At 34.8% G+C, this 20,798-nt stretch overlaps 2 protein-coding genes across 6 annotated transcripts; one reads left to right on the forward strand and one right to left on the reverse strand.

The window, feature by feature from the left end:
• Positions 1–12,988: 12,988 nt before the first annotated feature.
• Positions 12,989–18,025, forward strand: LOC141663783 (F-box/FBD/LRR-repeat protein At1g13570-like). Of its 5 annotated transcripts, XM_074469600.1 has the most exons (8): positions 12,989–13,140; positions 13,266–13,445; positions 13,862–14,020; positions 14,925–15,044; positions 15,188–15,307; positions 16,298–17,016; positions 17,176–17,331; positions 17,452–18,025. In XM_074469600.1, the coding sequence occupies exons 4-8, from the start codon at positions 14,990–14,992 to the stop codon at positions 17,749–17,751; spliced, it is 1,350 nt and encodes a 449-aa protein (XP_074325701.1). In that variant the 5' UTR covers positions 12,989–13,140; positions 13,266–13,445; positions 13,862–14,020; positions 14,925–14,989; the 3' UTR covers positions 17,752–18,025. The 5 variants fall into 5 exon arrangements, with proteins under 5 accessions (XP_074325701.1, XP_074325700.1, XP_074325703.1 ...); XM_074469599.1 differs by having other exon boundaries at positions 13,016–13,445; XM_074469602.1 differs by having other exon boundaries at positions 13,019–13,445; positions 14,925–15,063; positions 15,143–15,307.
• A 288-nt stretch (positions 18,026–18,313) lies between these two features.
• LOC141663845 (pentatricopeptide repeat-containing protein At2g33760) lies at positions 18,314–20,275 on the reverse strand. Its single transcript, XM_074469683.1, has one exon. The coding sequence runs from the start codon at positions 20,199–20,201 to the stop codon at positions 18,450–18,452; it is 1,752 nt and encodes a 583-aa protein (XP_074325784.1). The 5' UTR covers positions 20,202–20,275; the 3' UTR covers positions 18,314–18,449.
• Positions 20,276–20,798: the final 523 nt, after the last annotated feature.

Here is a 20,798-nt window from a genome sequence, read left to right on the forward strand (position 1 = left end):
TGAGCACAAAGCCCTTTTTGCTAACTCCGCAGTAACCGAACCCCCTCCTGTAAGCAAAAAAATTTACACCCGCCAAGACACAACCTTCAAATTCATGCAAGTTCCAGTACTTGTATCTGCTTTCATGGCCACTTATATTCCCTTACCTATTTTCAATCTTCCTGGTCATGAACAGCAAGCTCAACCTCCAGTGGTTCAAACCACCCAGGCTCCTCCAACATCAGATGCTCTTCCATTACAGGTAGTAATTCCTCACTCTCACTCCATTCCTATTTCTGTTGAAAGACCCCCAGTGGTTGATAGGGCTGACCATGAAGTTGTAGAACCACAGCTTCAATCTCAGGTCATAGAGCCAAACACAGAGTCACAACCTATCTCAACCTCTCCCCCACTGTCTAAAATGTTACCCAGAAGATTAATAGGAAGTAGTGTATTGTTAAATGTGAGTGAACCCTCAGCTCTGCATCCTCCCAAGAAAAGAAGAACATATACTGAGGCATCTGAAAGCCCATCCTTGTCCTCCCAACAGGACATGGACTTTGAAATGGCCAATGAACAGTTATTAGAGACATTCTCTCAACAGGATGAATCTATTGAAATTCGCCATAGGGCCATGGCATCTTGTACTGAGTCAAGCACAATTCCATTACTCACAATGGAACCATACATACCCGTAGATGATACTCAGGACATTAAGCGAGGAGTGCACATAGAGTCTGTTACAGTGCCTGCCATAGTTACGGCAGAAGAGCAGTCACATGCTTCTGAGGGAAAATCTGACTCTCATCCACCTTTAATAGAGTCATTTTCTCCCTTCCCAGATCCAACACCTCTGGCTCCCTCACGGGATTCTCCACTCGCAGATTTATCTGGAGAAAGTGGAGGGCAACTCAGTCAATCTATCCCTGAAGCAATTCAGACATCTATTTCAAATGAACTGATAGTATTGACTGAGGATAGGGACTCGCGAATTCCCATTGCACCACCACTGACCTCTCTTGAAGAGGCTAAGGTGATTTTAATTGCAGGTACAGAAGAACAGCAAAAGGAAGACTCCTCACGAGCAATTATATTGAGAGAAACACAAGCACGTGAGGTGAGTGAACCAAACACGAGTGAAATTCAGGTGAGAGCACACACAGACACAGACACTGAAAACCTGTTATCTCAAATTGCTGCTTTAAAAGAAGAACTTGCTAAAAGCCAAGCTGAAGCTAAATCATTCAAAGCACAAGTGGTTGAATGGTCTTCTTCTTCCACCTCTGTCAACAATCAGCTGGCACTCATCAGGAATGATATCTCAGATCTCAAGACCACTGTCATACCAAAGCTCAATTCCATTCAGGAAACTCCAACTTTATCAGCTGATGACATTTCTAACTTCTGCTCTCTACATACAAGAATGACTTCTCTTGAAGATCTGGTTGAAATGAATCATGCACTGGACTCCACCAGATTTCTAAAGATAGAAACGGGCATGGAACATCTTAATGAAGGAATGAAACACTTGTATTTCATGATCAAGAATTCTCACTACCCTAATGAAGAACAAAGAACTTACTTTGAAGGGCCATCTGGTGGAGGCTCAGGCTCTGGAGGTGATGAAGGTGATGGAGGTTCTAAAGGAAAGTCAGTAGAGGATCCCTCAACTAAGGGGGAGAAGAAAGGGAGTAGTGGAAAGGGAAAAGAAAAAGATACCTCTACTGGAGACAAAGGAAAGACTGATGATGTCTACTACAGTGGAGAACAGGATGACTTTGATATTTTTGACATTCCTACTGAACCAGTCTTGGAAGATAAAGATGGTTTCTTTGAAGCTGAAGAGGAAAGTGATTTTGGAGAATGGGAAGAGGAAGCTACAGTGGATCCTATCTTTGAGAAAGAGTTTCAGAAGCAGCAGTCAGAGATGAAAAGAAAAGAAGCTGAACTCAAAAAGGTCTCCCAGATCATTGGCATGAGGAAAAACATATAAAGAACAGAAACTCTTCAAAAGCAACGTCTTCATGACATTAAGGCTCAAGAAAGGAGAAGAGATGTCAGACTGAAGATTGGTGAAAATGGGATGAAGCTAGGAGAGTACTTGATATGCCTCAGCTGAGCACTAACAATGATAGGCAATTCCTACATCTTCTTGACAAGCTGGAAATCTCAAATCCTAACAATGACATGTACATGAATGCTATCAAGACTGAAGTCTCAAGGATCACAGCTGCTTTTGACAGATCCGTAAATGAGATGAACATTTTTGTATATTGTCAGAGTGAAGGATCTTTCAAGGTGTCACTTCATCTGTTTGAGAATCGTTCTTTGTCAGAGATTTGGGTTCTTCTCAACAAAGTAAAAAGAAGCTCAGAATTGAATGAAGTTCTTCGAGAAAGACTTAAAGAGTTTGCCAGCAGGGCTAGTCCTCAAGTGGTCAACAATCCTCATCAGGTGAGATTCTTTAAGTCTGATTGTCTTCAAATCTGTCAGCTAGATGCACAATCTCTTAAAGACTACTCAGCTAAGCATCTGGTCTGGATGGAACATCATTTAAAAATTGCTGGATACTCATCCATGTTGAAGACTCAAGCTGCTGATTTGATTCAAGCTTATTGTGAAAAGAATATTAAAAGGTACAATCAGTTCAAGAATAAGCTGAAGTCAGTTGGAGTTCAACCAGTCAGACCAGCAAGCTTCACTTCAGAAAAGGATCGTGTCTTTGACAAGGAGTTGCTTCAAGATTTAGAAGAAGGTGAAGTCAGAAGAGAAGACAACTAAATGTAATATGATTAGAGCTTTATGAATCAAGATAGACTAATGTAGTTATATGTTCAGGCTAGAGGAACATCTATCTTTTATTCTCTTGTAAATTTCTTTTGGAATCTGGAAAATATTAAATATAATCCAGAACTTTTCTGCTATTTACTTTGCATTACTGTTTATATAATTTTCTTATTTGTTAGTTGAGTTATCCTCTAGGTATTTGTTGTTATTGTCTAACAAGCAAATAGGGGGAGATTGAAAGGCATATGTCATAGCCTATTTGTTTATTCGAGGATTTAACTCAACTCAAATAAGAATGTAATAAGTAAATAGTGGATCTATCGTCAGAAAGATCTCACAGAGTAACATATGTCAAAGGATTAAGAATCATTATTCATCTACAGACTTGATTACTTAATTCACTGGAAGAAGCTCAAGAAATTGATCAAGCCTCAGTGATATAAATCAAGATTGTGGATTTAATCAAGTGACAGAGATCTCGTCAGGGTATCAATTAATTACAAGGATTTAGTCTGAAGAAAATCAAGAGTATCAAGGTCAAGGCTTGAAGAAACGCCACGGAAGTTAGTCACTCATGAACAAGACAGTACATCGAGTGTCAACATTGAAGTGGTGGAATTGATTCATAATTGACAGTGATTTTCAGAAGATTTTCAGAAGAATGGTTGCTGCTCAAGATTAGTATTAATTCTCTATTAATTAATTAAGTCATATAATTTAATTAAGAAAATAAATTATATCTGCAAAGATTAATTTATTGATTAATTGAATTAATTGATTAATTAATTCAGAATTAATATTAAGGATTTTCTTAATTTTTATTAGATTAAAATCTATTAATAATTCAGTAAGACAATATGATTTGAACTACTATGACAATCGGTATGACAATTGATAGTCATACCGAAAGTCTTGCTAGTTCATTCTGATTGTCTTGCTAGCTATTGGGATTGTCTTGCTAGTTCAAAAGGATAGTTCAAATGGATTGTCATGTCAGTTCATTTGATTGTCTTGCCGAAAGTCTTGCTAGTTCATTCTGATTGTCTTGCTAGCTATTGGGATTGTCTTGCTAGTTCAAAAGGATAGTCTCACCGAAAGTCCTACCAGTTCAAATGGATTGTCATGTCAGTTCATTTGATTATCTTGGCGAAAGTCTTGCTGATTCAACTGGATTGTTTTGTTTACTTAAACAACAGAAAGCAGAAGACATTCAATCAATCAATCAAACAGAACACACAAGTCAAGAACACAGCAGAAACAAAAGCAAATCATTTCATTTTTCATCTGCTCTATTCAAGATCAAAATTCTAGATTGTAAAGTTAAATCCAAACCACTAGAATTATTTATCTTGTTCTTGTGTAACAATCTAGCGGATCAAAATCCCTAGAACTTAATCTCAAATCGCATTTAGCATTTGATCTTTTCATTGCAAAAATAGAAAAAGTTCATGTCGAATTTATTCTAGATTTGTAATAATTGATTTGAGATTAATCCCTTGTAACAGATACCGTTGTTGTAACACCTTTCAAGTTTAATAAAAGTTTTATTTAACTTGAATTTTGTTTCACCTTTTTATTCCGCATTTTATTCGATTAAACGGTATTGTTTGCATTCAACCCCCCTTCTACAAACAAATTGGGACCTAACAGACATGTAGGGATTTTCTGGCTGCAAAACCTGCTTCTGGAGATTTAAAGAACTCTCGATACAAGAAAATTTAGACATCTGTGATACTTGATCAGTTCTTCCCTTGCCTAACATTTTAGGATATTTACCTATTATGCATGCACTTTAGACTGGCATGATTTGAGCCATCTGATGAGTCATACTCCAACGAAATGAGTAATTTGATGTCGACTAATTAAATTTGGGTTGAATTGTTGTTATTTGAGTATAACTGCATGTTTAAATTGCATTCTGATTAGAGTTCGAGCTATAGGTTGCTTGCATACATGACCAGTGTACATGACCAGTAGAGGAACCAGCACTGAGAGTCTTGGATTTAACTAGTTACTATCTGCTATCATCAGACATTAAGCAATCTTTTTTTTGATACAGGGAAAATGTTTCAGTTACACATTAGTTACAGATGGCTAATTACTGTTACCATTCCGTATCCCAATAGATGTTTAGGGATACATTTCAACAAATGATCATTTTTTCTTTTTATAATTTTATCATCACTACCTAAAGCTGTGGTGATCGTAATGCTAGCTGCACAATTACTATGTTTTACAATGTTTATTGTGTATAGATTATGTACATATGCATCTATCGAGATTAGGAGATACACTAATATACATGGTTTGATATTCTTGATTTTCATGTTACAGCTTATATATTGAACTCTTAGAAATATCGTAAATGCAATCTCACAGAGAAAGATTGAACTGTTAGATAAAATCTTGCTATAATGATGGAGCTATGAAGGTGGTCCTGATGAACGATGAAATCTTGCTATAATGTGTTCAAGTTCTAGTTATTAAAAGTCTAATATGTTTCTGCAGGGATCTGTTCCTGCTGATCAGGTTGTGGTAAATAGCGGCAATAATGAAGATGAAGACCACGAGGCACACAACTATCAGTTGATATAGGCCGTATATTAGCCTGGTAATCTTGCTCAGTTTTGTGAACTAATGAACCAGTTGGGATTTAGTATATTCCCTCCCTCTTTTGTTAAACTACCACTTTTGTTAAAGTACTTAATGGGGCATATACTGGTTTGAACTTTTCTAGCACTCAAGGAACTAATTGTACTTAAGTAATTAGTATTATGGCTTTAGGCCAATTATCAGTTTTATGTTTAAATCTGTTTGGTTTATATATTTTTATTCATTATTTTGTGATGCTTTGGGTACGCCTGAAGGAAAATAATTTGGCTATTCATTAGAGGTTCCTCGAAACAGGATTTTTTTTTGGGGATTTTGTTAACTTAATTCGTCCGAATCCGGTTGAAAATAATAATCGACCAAAAGCAGTCGAAATTGAATTTTTACCAAAAGCAGTCGAAATTAAATTTTAACCAAAAGCGGTCGAATTTGATAAATGAGTAAATAAGGTCGAATTTAGTATTTTTTGCGGGAATTTTGAATTTATACGAAAATTTGAATTTTTTGGGCGGGATCTTCAAATTTCAAACGAAAATTTCAAAGTTTAAGTGAAAAATTGGCAAATTCAAATTCAACCACCGCTGGTCGAATTAAGCGCACTAAATTCGACCGGTTACTAAATATGACGGGACCGAATGCGACCGGTGCAAAAAACGGTCGTATTTAGTTAAATACGACCGGGAACTAAATGCGACCGTTTTTCTGCCGGTCGTATTTAGCCATTTTTTTTGTAGTGATTGTTTACACATAGGTCTGAGAATATTATTACCCACACATTGGCACCAGCATATATTATGTGAAGTCTTACAGGGTGGGTGTCAAATGCTCGGGATTCTATATTATGTAATCTTGGTTCTGATATGAATTAATACAGTAGGATTTTTTCAAAAAAAAGTGTTTTACACCAATTATATATAGGTTATAATATAATTATATATATTCTTTATTTATGCTATTTAATTGGGAGAGATTTGAATAATTTTGACAACAATAAATATTAGTTTAAAGAATACATGCAATTAATTAAATAAATATTGTTACTGTACCTTTCAATTGTTTATATTTTTTATAAAGTGTCCGACACACATTTTAAGGTGCATATAAAGTATAGTTCTGTAATTTTTTTTATAATTTTATTTTTCTGAATAAAAATGAAAACATTCAACTTTTATTCAGAGAAAAAAAATTGTAAAAATAAGTTACATAACTATACTTTTTATGCACCTTAAAATGCGTGTCGAACACTTTCCCCAAAATGTAAACAATTGGAAGAAACTGAGGGAGTAGATTATAGTCTATCAAAAATACAATTTTAACAAATTTAGGTTATTAATATTAGTTTATTATAAAAATAATTTACATGATTAAAATTAAATTTAAGTTTAAAATTTTATTTTATGTAAAATTTATAGAATTAAAAAATGATAATATATATTGAAAATATCCCCATACATTTATACATGTAGCTATAACATTAAAGTTTATCAGAGGATTCTCTTTATTTCGGAAAAAAAAAGTTTCAAATATAATAATTTTATGGGAAAAAGTAATTCCAAAATTTTAATCACCTAAAAGCATTGTTTTAAAACCTCAAATCAGAACTAAATGTTGAAATCACTTTATAACGCTTAACCCCTAATGCATATGCTTAACTGATTTAAAAGTTAACCGTTAATAAAATTCAAAATAAATAGATATGTATATATTAAAAGTATTTAACATTTATTAGTAAAGAAATTACATTTACATATTATAATAAACCAATAAAACCCTCGTTCACAAAAGACACAATACTATTTTCAAAATAGTATTTATATTTTTCTAATTATTTTATTCCCCCACTACCTATATTTTAGGATAAGATGTTTTTCTTTTATTTAATTTTCTTTTTTAATAGTATGTCGTATTTATGATTCTTGTTTCTCTTCTGTCATCTCTATCATTTATGGTTAAATACAAAATTAAACTAACAAACTTGATATAAATATAAAAAGATATAATAAAAAAGATATAATATATTATAAAATGTGTCAACAATATTTAAAAAATTATGAAGCGGCAAATTATTAAATTTACTTACATAATTTTTTTCAAAACTTTACTTTAATATGCAAGTTTCTTAATGAAAAAATATATGTAAAAAAATCTTTTATTTTTTTATAAAGATTTGATTTAAGTTCGAGAAAGAAAAAATTAAATATAATGAACAAACTATCCTATTTAAAAAAAGTGACAAAAATTTATTAAAACTTTTATTCAGCTATGTATCATAAACAATAATTTGATTTATATTCTTATTAAATATAAAAAATAAATTAGTTAATAAAAACAATAATCACGATAAGAGAATGAAAAGAAAAATAGGTTAAAATTAAAAGTAACATAATAATGTAAAATGCGGAAAAGCTAAGGAGAGTTCAAAATGTATAGAAAATAAGTGGGAGATATGATTTTAAACGGGTGAAAAATCAAATAGTCACAAAAAAATGGGCCAACGGTCCAAAATATCAATTGACGGGACTATTCACTTAAAATCTCCTTTGAATATGTGTATTTTATTTTTTTTAATTCTGTAAAAAATACGCAACTTGGATTGCGTTTTCACTGTTCACAATAACACAAATACGTATGCATGTTGTTGTAAATGGTGAATATGCATGTTGAAACGTGTATTCTTTACAAAAAATTTAAAATTTGAATACGCATGATCCACATGCGTAGGTAGTGGATATTTTGGACGGTCTGTATCTCCGAGACCATTTTGGATACTAAAAACTCAAAAAGTAATGTATATTGAATATTTTTTTATTTTAGACTCCCAAATTTATTTTTTAACTAAATAAACTTATAAGACTTACATAAGTATTGTAATATCGAAAATGAGAATCGAATCTAAAATCTGGAACGATAAAAGATATTACCTCTGTTCCTTCTAATTATTATCGTTTCTAAAAAAATGTCCGACACGCATTTTAAGATGAATAGAAAGTATAATTTCGTAACTTTTTAAAAAAAATTTCGAAATAAAAATTTAAATATTATATATTTTGTCAAAAAAGATTTTTATCAAAAAAATTATAAAACTATATTTTATACTTATCTTAAAATGTGTGTCGGACACTCTCTCGTACGGTAAAAATCGGATGAGATGCTATCAGATGCCTCTACAACACTTTTTATGGGTAAATGGGCAAATTTGTCACTGTATTAAAGAAATTGATGAGAGCAAATTATATTTTGAAGAAGTTGTTGGCAGTTGCATTAATATTTGTATTTATGTTTTGGTTGGTGATATAGGATGATTGTAGTTGTAGTTTTATTAGTGTAATGGGAGTAGTTGATTGTTGAAGTAGCGGTTTGTTGGTTGTAATGGTGATATTAAGTGCAAGGGTATTTTAATTGTTTAGTGAGCCCTGACCAGAAATAATGCAGAAGTACGATACACTTGTGAAAGATAAAAGAAAGAAAGGGTGAAGTCTGTCATTGCATAACACCGAAAGATTCCTTACAAGATCATAAATCCAACACCAAAAAACAGCTATGGTTCCCCACTTGGAGCTTAAAAAATAATAAAACAGGTTCCTTGACCATACTAAAGCCATAAAATAGGTTCCTTGACCATACAAAAGACATAAGCTAAGTTAATAGAAGCTTACAAAAGCACTTAAACTAAGCATGACTGTCACTTATTTTAAACTTAAACTTAGACATGGCTTTGATAAAAACAAATACTACTTCTTCCTTGGGGCTTTGAATGATTTGACTGGACCCTTACTTTTCTTCCCCTTTCTCACTCTTGATATTCCTGGCATGTTTGCATCTGGAGTGCCACCAGTTCCACCATTGTAAACCAAACCAGGTGTAGGCATCTGCAAGAATAAGATAGTAAACATTAGTAATGCACTAAAAAATTACAAAACTTGATAGAAAGTTTTAAGATCTTACAAAAATAAGCCGGTTGACTTTAGCCCTTGGAGTGGCATCTTCAAGTGTGCTTTGAGTGGTCTGTGCAAGCCTCTGGCTTCTCCTTGGTGTGTTAGGTTGTTGACTAGAAAATATTTCCTCATTTCTCGTTGCCTCCTCCATAAGATCATCTTCCCCTGTTTCTTTTTCAATGTCATGCCTCTCCATCTCACTTGCAATTTCTTCTTCTTCATGAGTTTTCTTCTTCTTTTTGCCTCTTTGTTTCTTTGTTGAAGGGGTCCTTTGAGTTTCTTCAGGGCATTTGATGATGTTATATCCTGGTTTCTTACAATTACTACAGTGCATCACCCTGCCTTGTCTACTTAGCTTACTTAACTTACTATTCCCACCCCTGTTAACTGATCCTTCCCAACATTTTCTCCTTCTCTGCCTTTTAGGCATTCCTCTCAATGTCTTCATTCTTGGAGGTGGCATAATAGTATCTCCATCAACCTCTTCCCAAAAAGATTCATCCCTTATCACTTCCAAACAGTGAGAGTAAGCCTTTATGTAAGTTTCATTCTTAAAATAATGGGACACAATTTCAGTTGAATTAAGCCTACTTTTCTGTATAGCAGCAACAACGTGACAACATGGTACCCTTGTTAACTCCTAGACCCTACATGAGCATGTATGTTCTGTTTATCTAACACAAAATCCAATCCCCCTCCACTTTACTTAAAAATTATGCCTCCCATCTCAAAGCACACTACACTCAGAACTTGCTACAACCGCATCATTTAAAATTTTCTGAGTTCTAGAAAGAATAATACAATCTACATTTTGCATTGCATCTCCTTTCTGATGTAATCTTTTCATAATCTTATCAGGGATATCAGTCAACATGTCAATTAATGGCATGAATCTTGATTTCAAAATCCATGAATTAAAACACTCCGAGATGTTATTCTTGGTGTTATCTGTCTTGCAATGTATTCCAAAGAAAGCTTTAGACCATATATGTGATTCAAACCTATTCATTGTCACCCAAGCCCTCTTTGATGCCTTCTCAAGATCCCTCATTGCAACTTTAAAAGGTTCAGGATGTGTGGCATCACTTGCATTATAAAAAGCATTCCTCACAGCCTCACTTTCATGTTTCTTTCCAAGGTTGGAATATATATGCCTTGTGCAATTCATGTGCTCTATATGTGGTAGCAGTTCTTTCACATCCTTTATTAGCCCCTGTCAAAAAATTTACCAACAAAATTAAGATCTATGTACTACATAAATGAAAGGCCAACATAATAAAATAATTAAGGGGCTGATGTACCTTTTGTTGGTCAGAAATGAAGGTATATCCATAACCATTCCCTAATCCAAGATCTTCAGCAACAAGCATTAAGAACCACTTCCAGCTATCATATGATTCAGTCTCAACCACAGCCATTGCAACAGGGAAAATGGAGTTATTTCCATCCCTCCCTACAGCAGATAAAAGTTGTCCCCCACATACTATCTTCAGGAAGCATCCATCTAAACCAAGGATAGGTCTGCAACCTTCCTTCCGTCCATTTCTCAACTCTGCATAACATACATAAAATCTCTGAAAACAAGGAGAATCTTGTTCATTCATCCTGATTGTGGATATTTTAACTGTATTCTCCTTATTACTCCTCAAAATCTCACCACCAAACATCCTCAAACCAGTATAGTGTTTTACCATCTCTTATGCAATCTCACTTAAAGCTCTTTTTCTAACCCTGCAACATTTGGCATCAAATACTTCCACCTTCAAAACTCTCGTGAACTCCTCTTGTATTTCAGATAGCTTTCAGTTTGGATTCCTCCGTATTCTAGCCCCATACAGATCTGCAAGATAATTTGTCGTAACAAGGTTGTTCTTGTAGTGATAAATGTAGTTATGCTCATCATGTACTGTCTTTATTTGTCATCCCTCATACTCCACCATATATGATAGCCACAACCTAAAAGGGCGCCCCTCAGCACACACTATATGCATCTTGTGCAAGTCATCTACACGGTATTTCAATGGTCTCCCAGTAGCAATAAAATACTCCCTCACTGCATTTTTAAATTGTTTTTTACTACCAAAAATGAGTCTAGGCCTCCACTTTATGTCCTTTCCAGCTGTAGAGGGGTTAAAAGGCTCATTTACCCTTTTCTTTTTAGTGGACATGTTAGGCTATGCATAAACAAAGTCCTCATTCTCAGATTCTTCGTCAATGCCAATATCATAAACTGACCCACTTGACATTGAGTTATTATCTATCTCTCTCAACAACTCCTCATTAGTAACTCTATAGCCCTCCAAATTGTCTTTAATAAATTGGCTTTGTTCTCTTTCAAGCATCTCATGTTCCATTCTAACTTCTTCTCTTATTTTTCTAAAATTAGCAAATTCTTCATCACTCCAGTCACTATCCAGTTTATTAAAGTCCCCTTCAAATTCTTCACTCTCATCTGCACACTCATTCTCTTCACTCCAGTCACTACCCGGTTTATTAAAGTCCACTTCAACAGCTTTTTCTTTACCTCTAAATACTCTCTTTCTAGCAGTCACTTTAGTCTTCCTCTTAGGAACTCCAATGTCTTCCTCAACTTCATTTTCAGCATTAACTCCACTATTTTCCTCACCTTCATTTCATGCATTCACTCCACTACTTTTCTCAGCTTCATTCTCTGCATTCACTCCACTGCTTGCATCACCTTCATTCTCCTCATCCACATTCCAGCCATCTTCCATGTTACTATCCTCATCTTCCACAACTGGTGGTGTAGGCTTGGACCATGAATGAAACACATGTATTTTACACACTCCAGTACCATTTGACATACCTATATTTATCAACTCTAATACATCACTATCATGCAACAACATTTTAAAACCAAGGTCAGGAATAACCCCATCTTTGGCATAATATAGCTTATCATCATCTTTACTACATCATTCACCATCTCCATAATTTTCTTCACAGACAATTCTATAACTTCAATTCGTTTAAAACACTTTAACTTAGGTCCAACATATTGATATTTCAGGCAAGTCATAAAATGACCACCATAATATATTAATAGATCTTGAGGCCTATAAAACACATGCATTTCGATTTAGGGTTCACAGTTATACTACTAATTAGGTAACGAGTACAAATTAGGGTTTCAGAATTGTAACAACTATCAATTAGGGTTTAACCTATATATCACAATAAGATCGAAATTTACATATATAAATCACATATATATATATATATATATATCTCAATAAGATTGAAGCTTACATGATTACTAGGTTGCCTTCAATCACATATGTCGTCCGCTTCGATCGATCTATCGCCCCCTTTCTCTGGTCGTATGTGTTGGTTTAGATGTAAGTAATAATAAACCCTTGGTTTTCTTTAGTAAATCGGGTTAGTTTGATGTGGGTGGTTAATTAGGAACGGTTCGGGTTATGACATCTGGCATAGATGTGGCACTGAAGTGGCACCGGTATGCATGGTTAAAGTTAACGACACACTGTTAAAGTCAATGGCGATTTAAAGGACGTGAAAATAGTTTGAAATCAAGTGTTATGATTGACAATATTATATAAAACTGTTATGTGCCTGGAAGTTTTTTCCTGTTGGTGAGCCGGACAAATTTACCCATTTACCCCACTTTTTTTATTGGTTTTCCTGTACTGCACAAAAAAATCTAATTATTAAAAATTACCCAACTCTATGTAATAATAATTGTTAGATTGTGCTACCCATTCTTTGTATCCGAACTTTAAAATCTCAGAACAAACCTTACCTGGGATTTTTACCTTACTGTACGGTGGTGATTGGTTCAGCTGAATAGGTAAATATGTTATGCGGTTATGCCTATCAAGTGTTCGTCGCATTGTCTCTTCAAAAATTTAATATCTTAAACCTAGGACAGTAACATATATTATCAAATTGTCCTGAAAATTTCTTATTGTACAGTACCATACTGCTGATTTCACATTCTAGCTATGGTAACACTAGTAAGATGCTGGACGTGTCTAACAGAAATGTCACAGTTTTCATATTCGTGCTTAGACGTTCTCCGGTGCTTGAGGTGATGAGCGTCACACTCTTACACCTGCATATGATTACAGTGGACAAGAGAATATGGATTATAAGGTGCTTTTCGAAGAGCTTCTCGATAAATCGACAACTCTCTGACTATTTATCTTATGTATTTATCATGCTTTACCCTTGTGGACTGTTTTGTTTTGGTAACCGTAAGTAGATAAGTAATTCTGTGCTTATCAACTATTTGACAAATAGTTCATTTTTTTATGAGTTACAATTAAAATGCAACTATATCTGTAGGGTCTTGCTCCACTATAAATTGTAGGAAAAATATGATTTTTTATCAATCGAGTTGAATGGAAACTTTAAGTAATTTCTTTTGTACTGTCGTGACTACTTAATTTAGCTATATGGACAAGACTTGTCTATAACACGATTGTTGAATAGTGTTGAGAAGAGTTAAAAAAACATGTCTGAATAGAAGGAGTATAGCATTTGAAATTTTGTTCGCGGAGCCATTGCAGATTTTAGCATTTTGTTTCCAAAGGATGGATCCGTTTTGTTTTGTCCTGGGAGACGAATGTCCACAGCCTTGAGCATGGTTAAGGGGGCATAAATTGATTAAGGAGACGACTGATCGGACACAGATTGCATCTTCATCTTCTTAGTCATCACAAATCTAGGTATTTCAATTTCATTTCTGTGTATTTGTGTATACATATATAAATGTATTCTTCATGTTATTATAATCTGTTTATCGTTTTTATTATTTTTGATTATATACTGCTTATATATAGTGTTTACATATATGTGCATAATTTAATGTATATTACTTGTCAGATTATAGATACCGGGATAATAAAAACCATGCCATCCTGTAAACTCTACACAAATCAGCAGTTAGAGTGGTACAAATCCCCATTTATAGACAGTTTAGTGCTACAAATCACTAGTTGTAACATTACATATCACCAGCCATATGAAAATTTTTTGGTTTTCATTTAACCAAATGCATATATGTACAGTATGTATTCTACTTTTCCTTCTCCTACTCTGAACCTACACTTTTACGTGCCAAGTTGTCTCTTTGTAGTTTGTGCCCAGGTTACAACCAACTCCATATGTGTGTGTGCACTGGAAATAACTTAGCATAGCTAATTTGTTCTGATTGCAAGAGCTTCCATTGTCTCCTTTAAAAGAAATAACCGTGTCTAGTGAAGCACTGAACTATAGACCTAGTCTGCAATAATTTATAGGTTTCCCTTGTGCTCAACCGAGCCCTGTCATGAGGAGTCTGATGGCAACTGCCACTGTCTGTAATCTCCTTTGGCTCTCACCATCTCGTAGTTGCCCGCTTATTAGAATTGGCAAAAAAACCTTTTCACTTATCAAACTCTTAAGTCTATCCTCCTCGTCTCTGACATCACATCCTCTCTCTGTCTTCTCTTTATGCTTAAATTTATTCTCATAATTATTACTAGAATAATCAACCTGGTAGAAAGTAGAAAGCAACATCGTCGTTGTTGCGCTGAATTAAACAGGAAAGTAACTAATTGGGTATGGATTTTAAAATGATTGGTATAATAGGTGAATGAAGTTCACGTTGGCGGAGGCAGAGTGTGGTTTATAGAGGAACTGTGTTGTTAAGCGAGATGCTTTCGCAAAGGGATTGTGAGACTGGTCAGCAAGTCGTTGCCGAAGACAAAGGTGTGATGATCTGGGAGAGGTGAACTGTCATTTCTTATTACTAATTTCGATTAAAGTGTATTATGTCTCTTACAAAAATACCATTGTTTTATTTTAAGTGGGCTGATCAGAGCCTTCCGTTTTTTCTGATCGAACGGTTGTAGTTGGCGTCGAAGTGTCTTTCGATGATGGACCCTATATATATATAAATAAACATTTGTTCAGCCCACCTCTTATTCGGGTTTCTCGTCTTTTGGAAAGCATACGAAGATTAGTACTTTCAGGTAAGCGTTTAACCCTTCTTTATAATTTAGTAGGTAATTGTTTTGCTTGGTAGACTAGTTATGGATACACAATCATTCTCTCAGCGACTGGTTGTGAAGTTGTAAGTTTGTAATTGATTTTGAATATATTGCACGGAGGTGCCCGGAAAAACACTCTTTTCAGCATTTTGAAGGCCAATTCCACCTTTTTGCAAAATTGGTAACTAGAAACTGTGTCTCTCTTTCATTTGGTAACCAAAATGTTAATTAAATTCGTTAACAGAATTAGATCATGACAGTTCAGTAAATCTACTAGAAAGCACTCAATTCACAGACTTAAATATCCGATCCATAAACAGATCTGTAACACAGTTAACTTATCTCCTTCATTGTTCTTCCAAATTCGGTTCAGATCTGTGTGTGACTGTGTTCATGCTCCATTATTCACAATTTAAAAAAACTATCCCCTTATTTTGTTATATGATCCGTGCTTATTTTTAAATGAGTTTACTAAAAATTGATGGCACCTGCCAATTTGAAGGCGAACATGGTTTTCGGCAACCAGTTTGCAACTCAAAAATTAGTCATTAACCTTAAGTGTTATATTGTCAGGTAACCACTCTACCCTGTGATTTGATCAATCTATTAGTAACTATGAGCTCTTCGAAGAAAGTAGGATAGAAATAATAGGCGTCTTTTTTTTTGGGGGGGGGGGGGATCTTGGAAAACAGCCTACCTACTCCTGGGAGTAGAGGTAAGGTCAAGTATATGTTATCCTATCACACATGTTCTACAAACAGGATATACAGTACACATTTGGGTTGGTTTGAAAAACAAGAATATGTATACATACATGTATACGTTTTGCTTTCCTAAAGTGAAGATTTTGTTGTCCATAATAATGGGAATTTTTACATATACAAATCAAGTCTCTGTAATATAACATACTGCATTGTTTTGAAATTGGTGGTTATGGAAATTATTTGACTCATAATTTCTTCAATTTTCTAGGGATATATATGGGCAAGTCCTCAAAGAAAGATTTTATTAGCGGTCTGCCTCAAAGCATTATTGAAATTATCCTGACAAAACTCCCAATAAGAGATGCTGTAAGAACAAGCATTTTGGCTAAAAAGTGGAGATATCAGTGGGCAACCATGACACAGCTCGTATTTGACAGTGAATGCATGTCTCTTTCTGATGACACACAAGTTGCTCAGAAAGAACTTGCTAACTTTATTGCACGATTTCTTTTACTTCATGAGGGCCCTATTCACAAGTTCAACTTATCTACTTGTCAGCTTATAAGGTTCGATGATCTAGATCAGTGGCTTCTTTTCCTATCAAGAAAAGATATAAAACGGTTGGTCCTTAAGATGTTCAGGTGTCCTCTACACTGTTTCTACAGCATACCTTCTTGTATTTTTTCTTGTCAGAAACTGATCAAATTGAAGCTTCTTAGGTTTGAAGTAAAACCTCCTTCAGGATTTCAAGGATTTCCATGTTTGAAGTACCTTAGCCTGAATATTTGCGAGGTTACTGTTGAGGTTATTGAAAACCTTATATCAAATTGCCCTCTGCTAGAGGAGTTTGATTTAGATACTATGTCTGCCTATGCTTTGACTGTTCATGCCTCAAAACTGAAACATCTTACTTTGTATGGAAGTTTTAAAGACGTATATCTTGAGCATACTCCACTTCTGGTTACCGCATTGATATCCTTTTCACAGGTGAACTGCTTAAAACATTTACAGTCGGCTTTATAAGCTTAATAGATAGGGAACAGGTGTTATGGTTTTTCCTGTTCTCTAACCTCGCTGTGTTGACTGTTCACAATTGTGCCCTCTTTTTTATACTGAACATCTGAACAATTTGTACATTCTGCACAGGATTGGGAAGGTAATGTCCTTTCGAAAGTTCCAGCAACATATGACTGTCTAGAGTCTATTTCACTCAAAGGCCTAAATTTTCAAGAGATGAATCAAGTTTTGTTTGTTCACCAATTGCTTTTGCAGTCCCCTAATCTGCAAGAACTTGAAATTGATGTAAGGCAGATGTTCTGTTAAATGTTAATTTGTGCTTACATCTGCCTGTTCGATATTATATGCTTCGGTTCATGTTTATTATTCTTTTATCACCATTTTTTATTACCTTTGATCATATAGGCCAGAGCAGTCGGGCTTGTTCATCATAAGGCTGGTGATTTGGATTTTTGGAAAAGAGAGTGTCCTGCTGATTTTACCTTTAAGCACCTCAAAGAAGTTATGATGTCAGACGTGTCTAACAAATATGACGTCAAATTTCTCGAATTTGTGCTTGAACGTTCTCCGGTTCTTGGGGAGATGTTAATTTTTCCCGATGAGGGTTACAATAATGAGGATAACAATGAAAAAATGAATATGGCCGATAAAGTGCTGCATTGTGTTCGAGCTTCTCCAGAAGTTGATGTAATAATTTGCGACTAGTTGTACGAAGCATGCGTGTCACATGCCTTTCCTTCTCCCTTCGTTCTTAGCTGCCTTGAACATAAAACAATGAGCTATCGCAAACTGTGGAATCTACAAGACTTTGATGAGGATGTATTACTATATAACCAGTCCTCTTTTATAGTTTAGTTTCACTCAATTTAATCTTCTTTTGCTTGATAGTTGTACTCCTCATTTATAAGGAGGGAGCAGTTTTTTACTTTTCCCAAACTTCTCATCAAGTAATGCAGTCCCTCAAAAAATTATAAGTTCAGATGCAAAATCCATTTAGTGCCTCACATATTATTATTTATGTTATATACAATCTAATATAGATTAATATTTTTTATTTAATATTTTTAACGATATGTTTCTCTACATTGTGTAACTAAAAATTGTTTTGATGTAAAACGTTTATAATTAATATACAAAATAAATAAATCTATACACAAAATTTTAAATGTGATCAAAATAAGTGTTAATTGTGAATGCAAATTGTAACTAATTAATTTGAAATAATTTTTTTTACAGAAACTATTTGAATTTGTTCACAGAAAAACGTCGCATTCAACTAAGTTTGCAAATGTTTTCCTAATTCATAATTAAGCTTGCAAATGCACAAAAAAAATAAATTTATAATAATGAAGTGAGATCAGACCCAGCAATGTGATATCTAAGTTAATCTCATCTTGTGGCTGTCACCAATAATCCATACAAGAACATGATCCATTTCTAAAATGGTGAAATCGAAGCTTATCTCGAACAACAATCTCTCTGCTGCAAATAACTGAAATGAACTTTAGAGCTGTATGACAATCCTCGCACATACGAAGGTTCTTCACAATTGTTATGGTCATCCCTGGCCTCGTCTTCAGAAGACCAAATGCTACTGCAAGCTTCTCGCTATGATATCTAAGGGCAAACTCTCTTTCCTCTTCTTCCAGTTCATGCATCACAGACTCACATACAGGCACATAACCCTCAGCTCGACTACGCTGCATCAACTTATCTAAGAACTGATAAATAGCAGTTGCCTCTGGATGGGACTTGTCACCCATGCTAAACAAATATGTCTTCTGATCGATCTCAACTAAGCTATATCCCACTTGCTTCTTAAGGCCTTTTTGAATCATCATGTTTCTGACCAATTCCACTTTGTCAGTCCGACCTGCCATTGCATATATATTTGAAAGCAAAACATAGTGACCAGGAATTTCAGGTTCCGCAGCTAAAAGATGTTCGGCAACTTGTACACCAAGTTTCATGTTCTTGTGCATTTTGCATGCCCCAAGCATTGCAGTCCACATGGCTGGTGCTGGTCTAACAGCGTCTATTTTCTTTATGTATTCAAAAGCTTCTTCTAAAAGTCCAGCACGCCCAAGCATATCGACCATAGCAACATGATGTTCCATTTTAGGCACTAAGCCATTATCAGTTGTCATAGTAGCAAAAGCTTCACGTCCTTCTTGGACTAACCCTGCATGAGCACATGCTGATAACACAGCAATAAACGTCACACTATTAGCAGGGGGGCCTCGAGATTTCATTAGTTCAAACAACTCCATTGCTTCCTTACCATAACCATGCATTCCATAACCAGAAATAATAGCTGTCCACGACCCAACATTATGCTCCTTCATTGAATCAAATACCTCCCTAGCTTTGGTGACATCTCCACACCTAGCATACATATTAATCAAAGCTGTACCAAGAACCACATTCAAGTTAAACCCAAGTTTCCTTACATATTCATGCACCCAGCAACCCAAATAAATAGCCCCCAACTGCGAACAAGCAGACAACACACTCACAAAAGTCGCGGAATCAAATTCAACACCCAAATCTCTCATCCTACAAAACAACCCAACAGCCTCACTAGCATACCCAAATTGCTCGTACCCCGAAATCATCGAATTCCAAGCAACCACACTTTTTTCAGGCATTCCATCAAACACCTTCTTAGCAACACTAAGCTCGCCACATTTCGCGTAAAAACTAACCAAACTAGCCTGAACAAACAGATTTAAACCATACCCAAATGCCAAAACATGACAATGAACAACTCTACCAAACCCCAGAGCAGATAGCTCAGCACAGGCCTTGATCACAGCAGTGAAAGCATAGCTTGAAGGCCATACACAAGAACTAATCATACGATGATAAAAATGAATAGAATGAAGAGGAAAATGATATTTAGTGGAGGAATTAATGAGGGTGCTGAAAAGAAAAGAGTCGGGATTAGAAATTGATAAAAAGATCTGGTGAGTTTGTTTAATTGAGCCAGTGGTGCAATATAATGTAAGTAGTTTAGTTAAAAGATAAAGAGAGTGGTGTGAGCCTGAGACTATAAGATGAGTGTGAATTTGTTTTAGAGGTTTTAAACGACCTTTTGATAATTCGAGAAGTGATTGGTAGTTGTAATATTTGTTCAGGAAATGTTTGGTTGCCATGAAATATGATTTTAGGCTTTTGCCACACTTTTATTAGCAAATGTTCAGGTCAAGAGAGTTGCGTTACATCGTAGTATAGTATGTTGCAAAAATCATTTGTATCAGACCATCCACTGATCATGAACAGGTTATTTATTTGATGTCAAATAAAGTGTGATGTATTATTAGCGAGCTTCTCTGACCATCATCATATTATCAGTTTCATGCCTTTCTTCAACAGTGTGTAGATTGAATCACCGTTCAAGTGGATTCAAGATGCAGTCCGGCTAAGTTTTTTTCCCTTGCTGAATTTTAGTTTAGAAGTCAGGAAAAAGTGGCTTGTCCGAAAGGATTGTTATTTGGAAGTTGATGAGCACTAGAGGAGTGTTTCAAAAGGTTATTTCAGTAACAATTGAATTGGAAATAAAAAGAATGAAACTTCTAATGATATGATGTAATTTACCGAGTTGAATCAAGTAATTACTTTTGAATTTTTTAGCTTCTTACATAACATGAATCAGATCACCCTAAATTTTTCTTCTTTTTTTCATATCGATTTTTCTCTTTCATTTCTAGAGTTTCTGGCCTCGTAGAACAAGGGTACCATAAGGATAACTA

Source organism: Apium graveolens, chromosome 6, assembly GCF_009905375.1.
Source record: "Apium graveolens cultivar Ventura chromosome 6, ASM990537v1, whole genome shotgun sequence".
Lineage (NCBI taxonomy): Eukaryota > Viridiplantae > Streptophyta > Magnoliopsida > Apiales > Apiaceae > Apium > Apium graveolens.

Coding starts and splice junctions, on each gene's coding strand:
- LOC141663783 (XM_074469600.1), top strand. CDS start 14,990: ATGCTTTCGCAAAGGGATTGTGAGACTGGTCAGCAAGTCGTTGCCGAA. Junction 15,308..16,297: donor ACGAAGATTAGTACTTTCAG/GTAAGCGTTTAA, acceptor TCAATTTTCTAG/GGATATATATGGGCAAGTCC. Junction 17,332..17,451: donor TGCAAGAACTTGAAATTGAT/GTAAGGCAGATG, acceptor TTGATCATATAG/GCCAGAGCAGTCGGGCTTGT.
- LOC141663845 (XM_074469683.1), bottom strand. CDS start 20,201: ATGGCAACCAAACATTTCCTGAACAAATATTACAACTACCAATCACTT.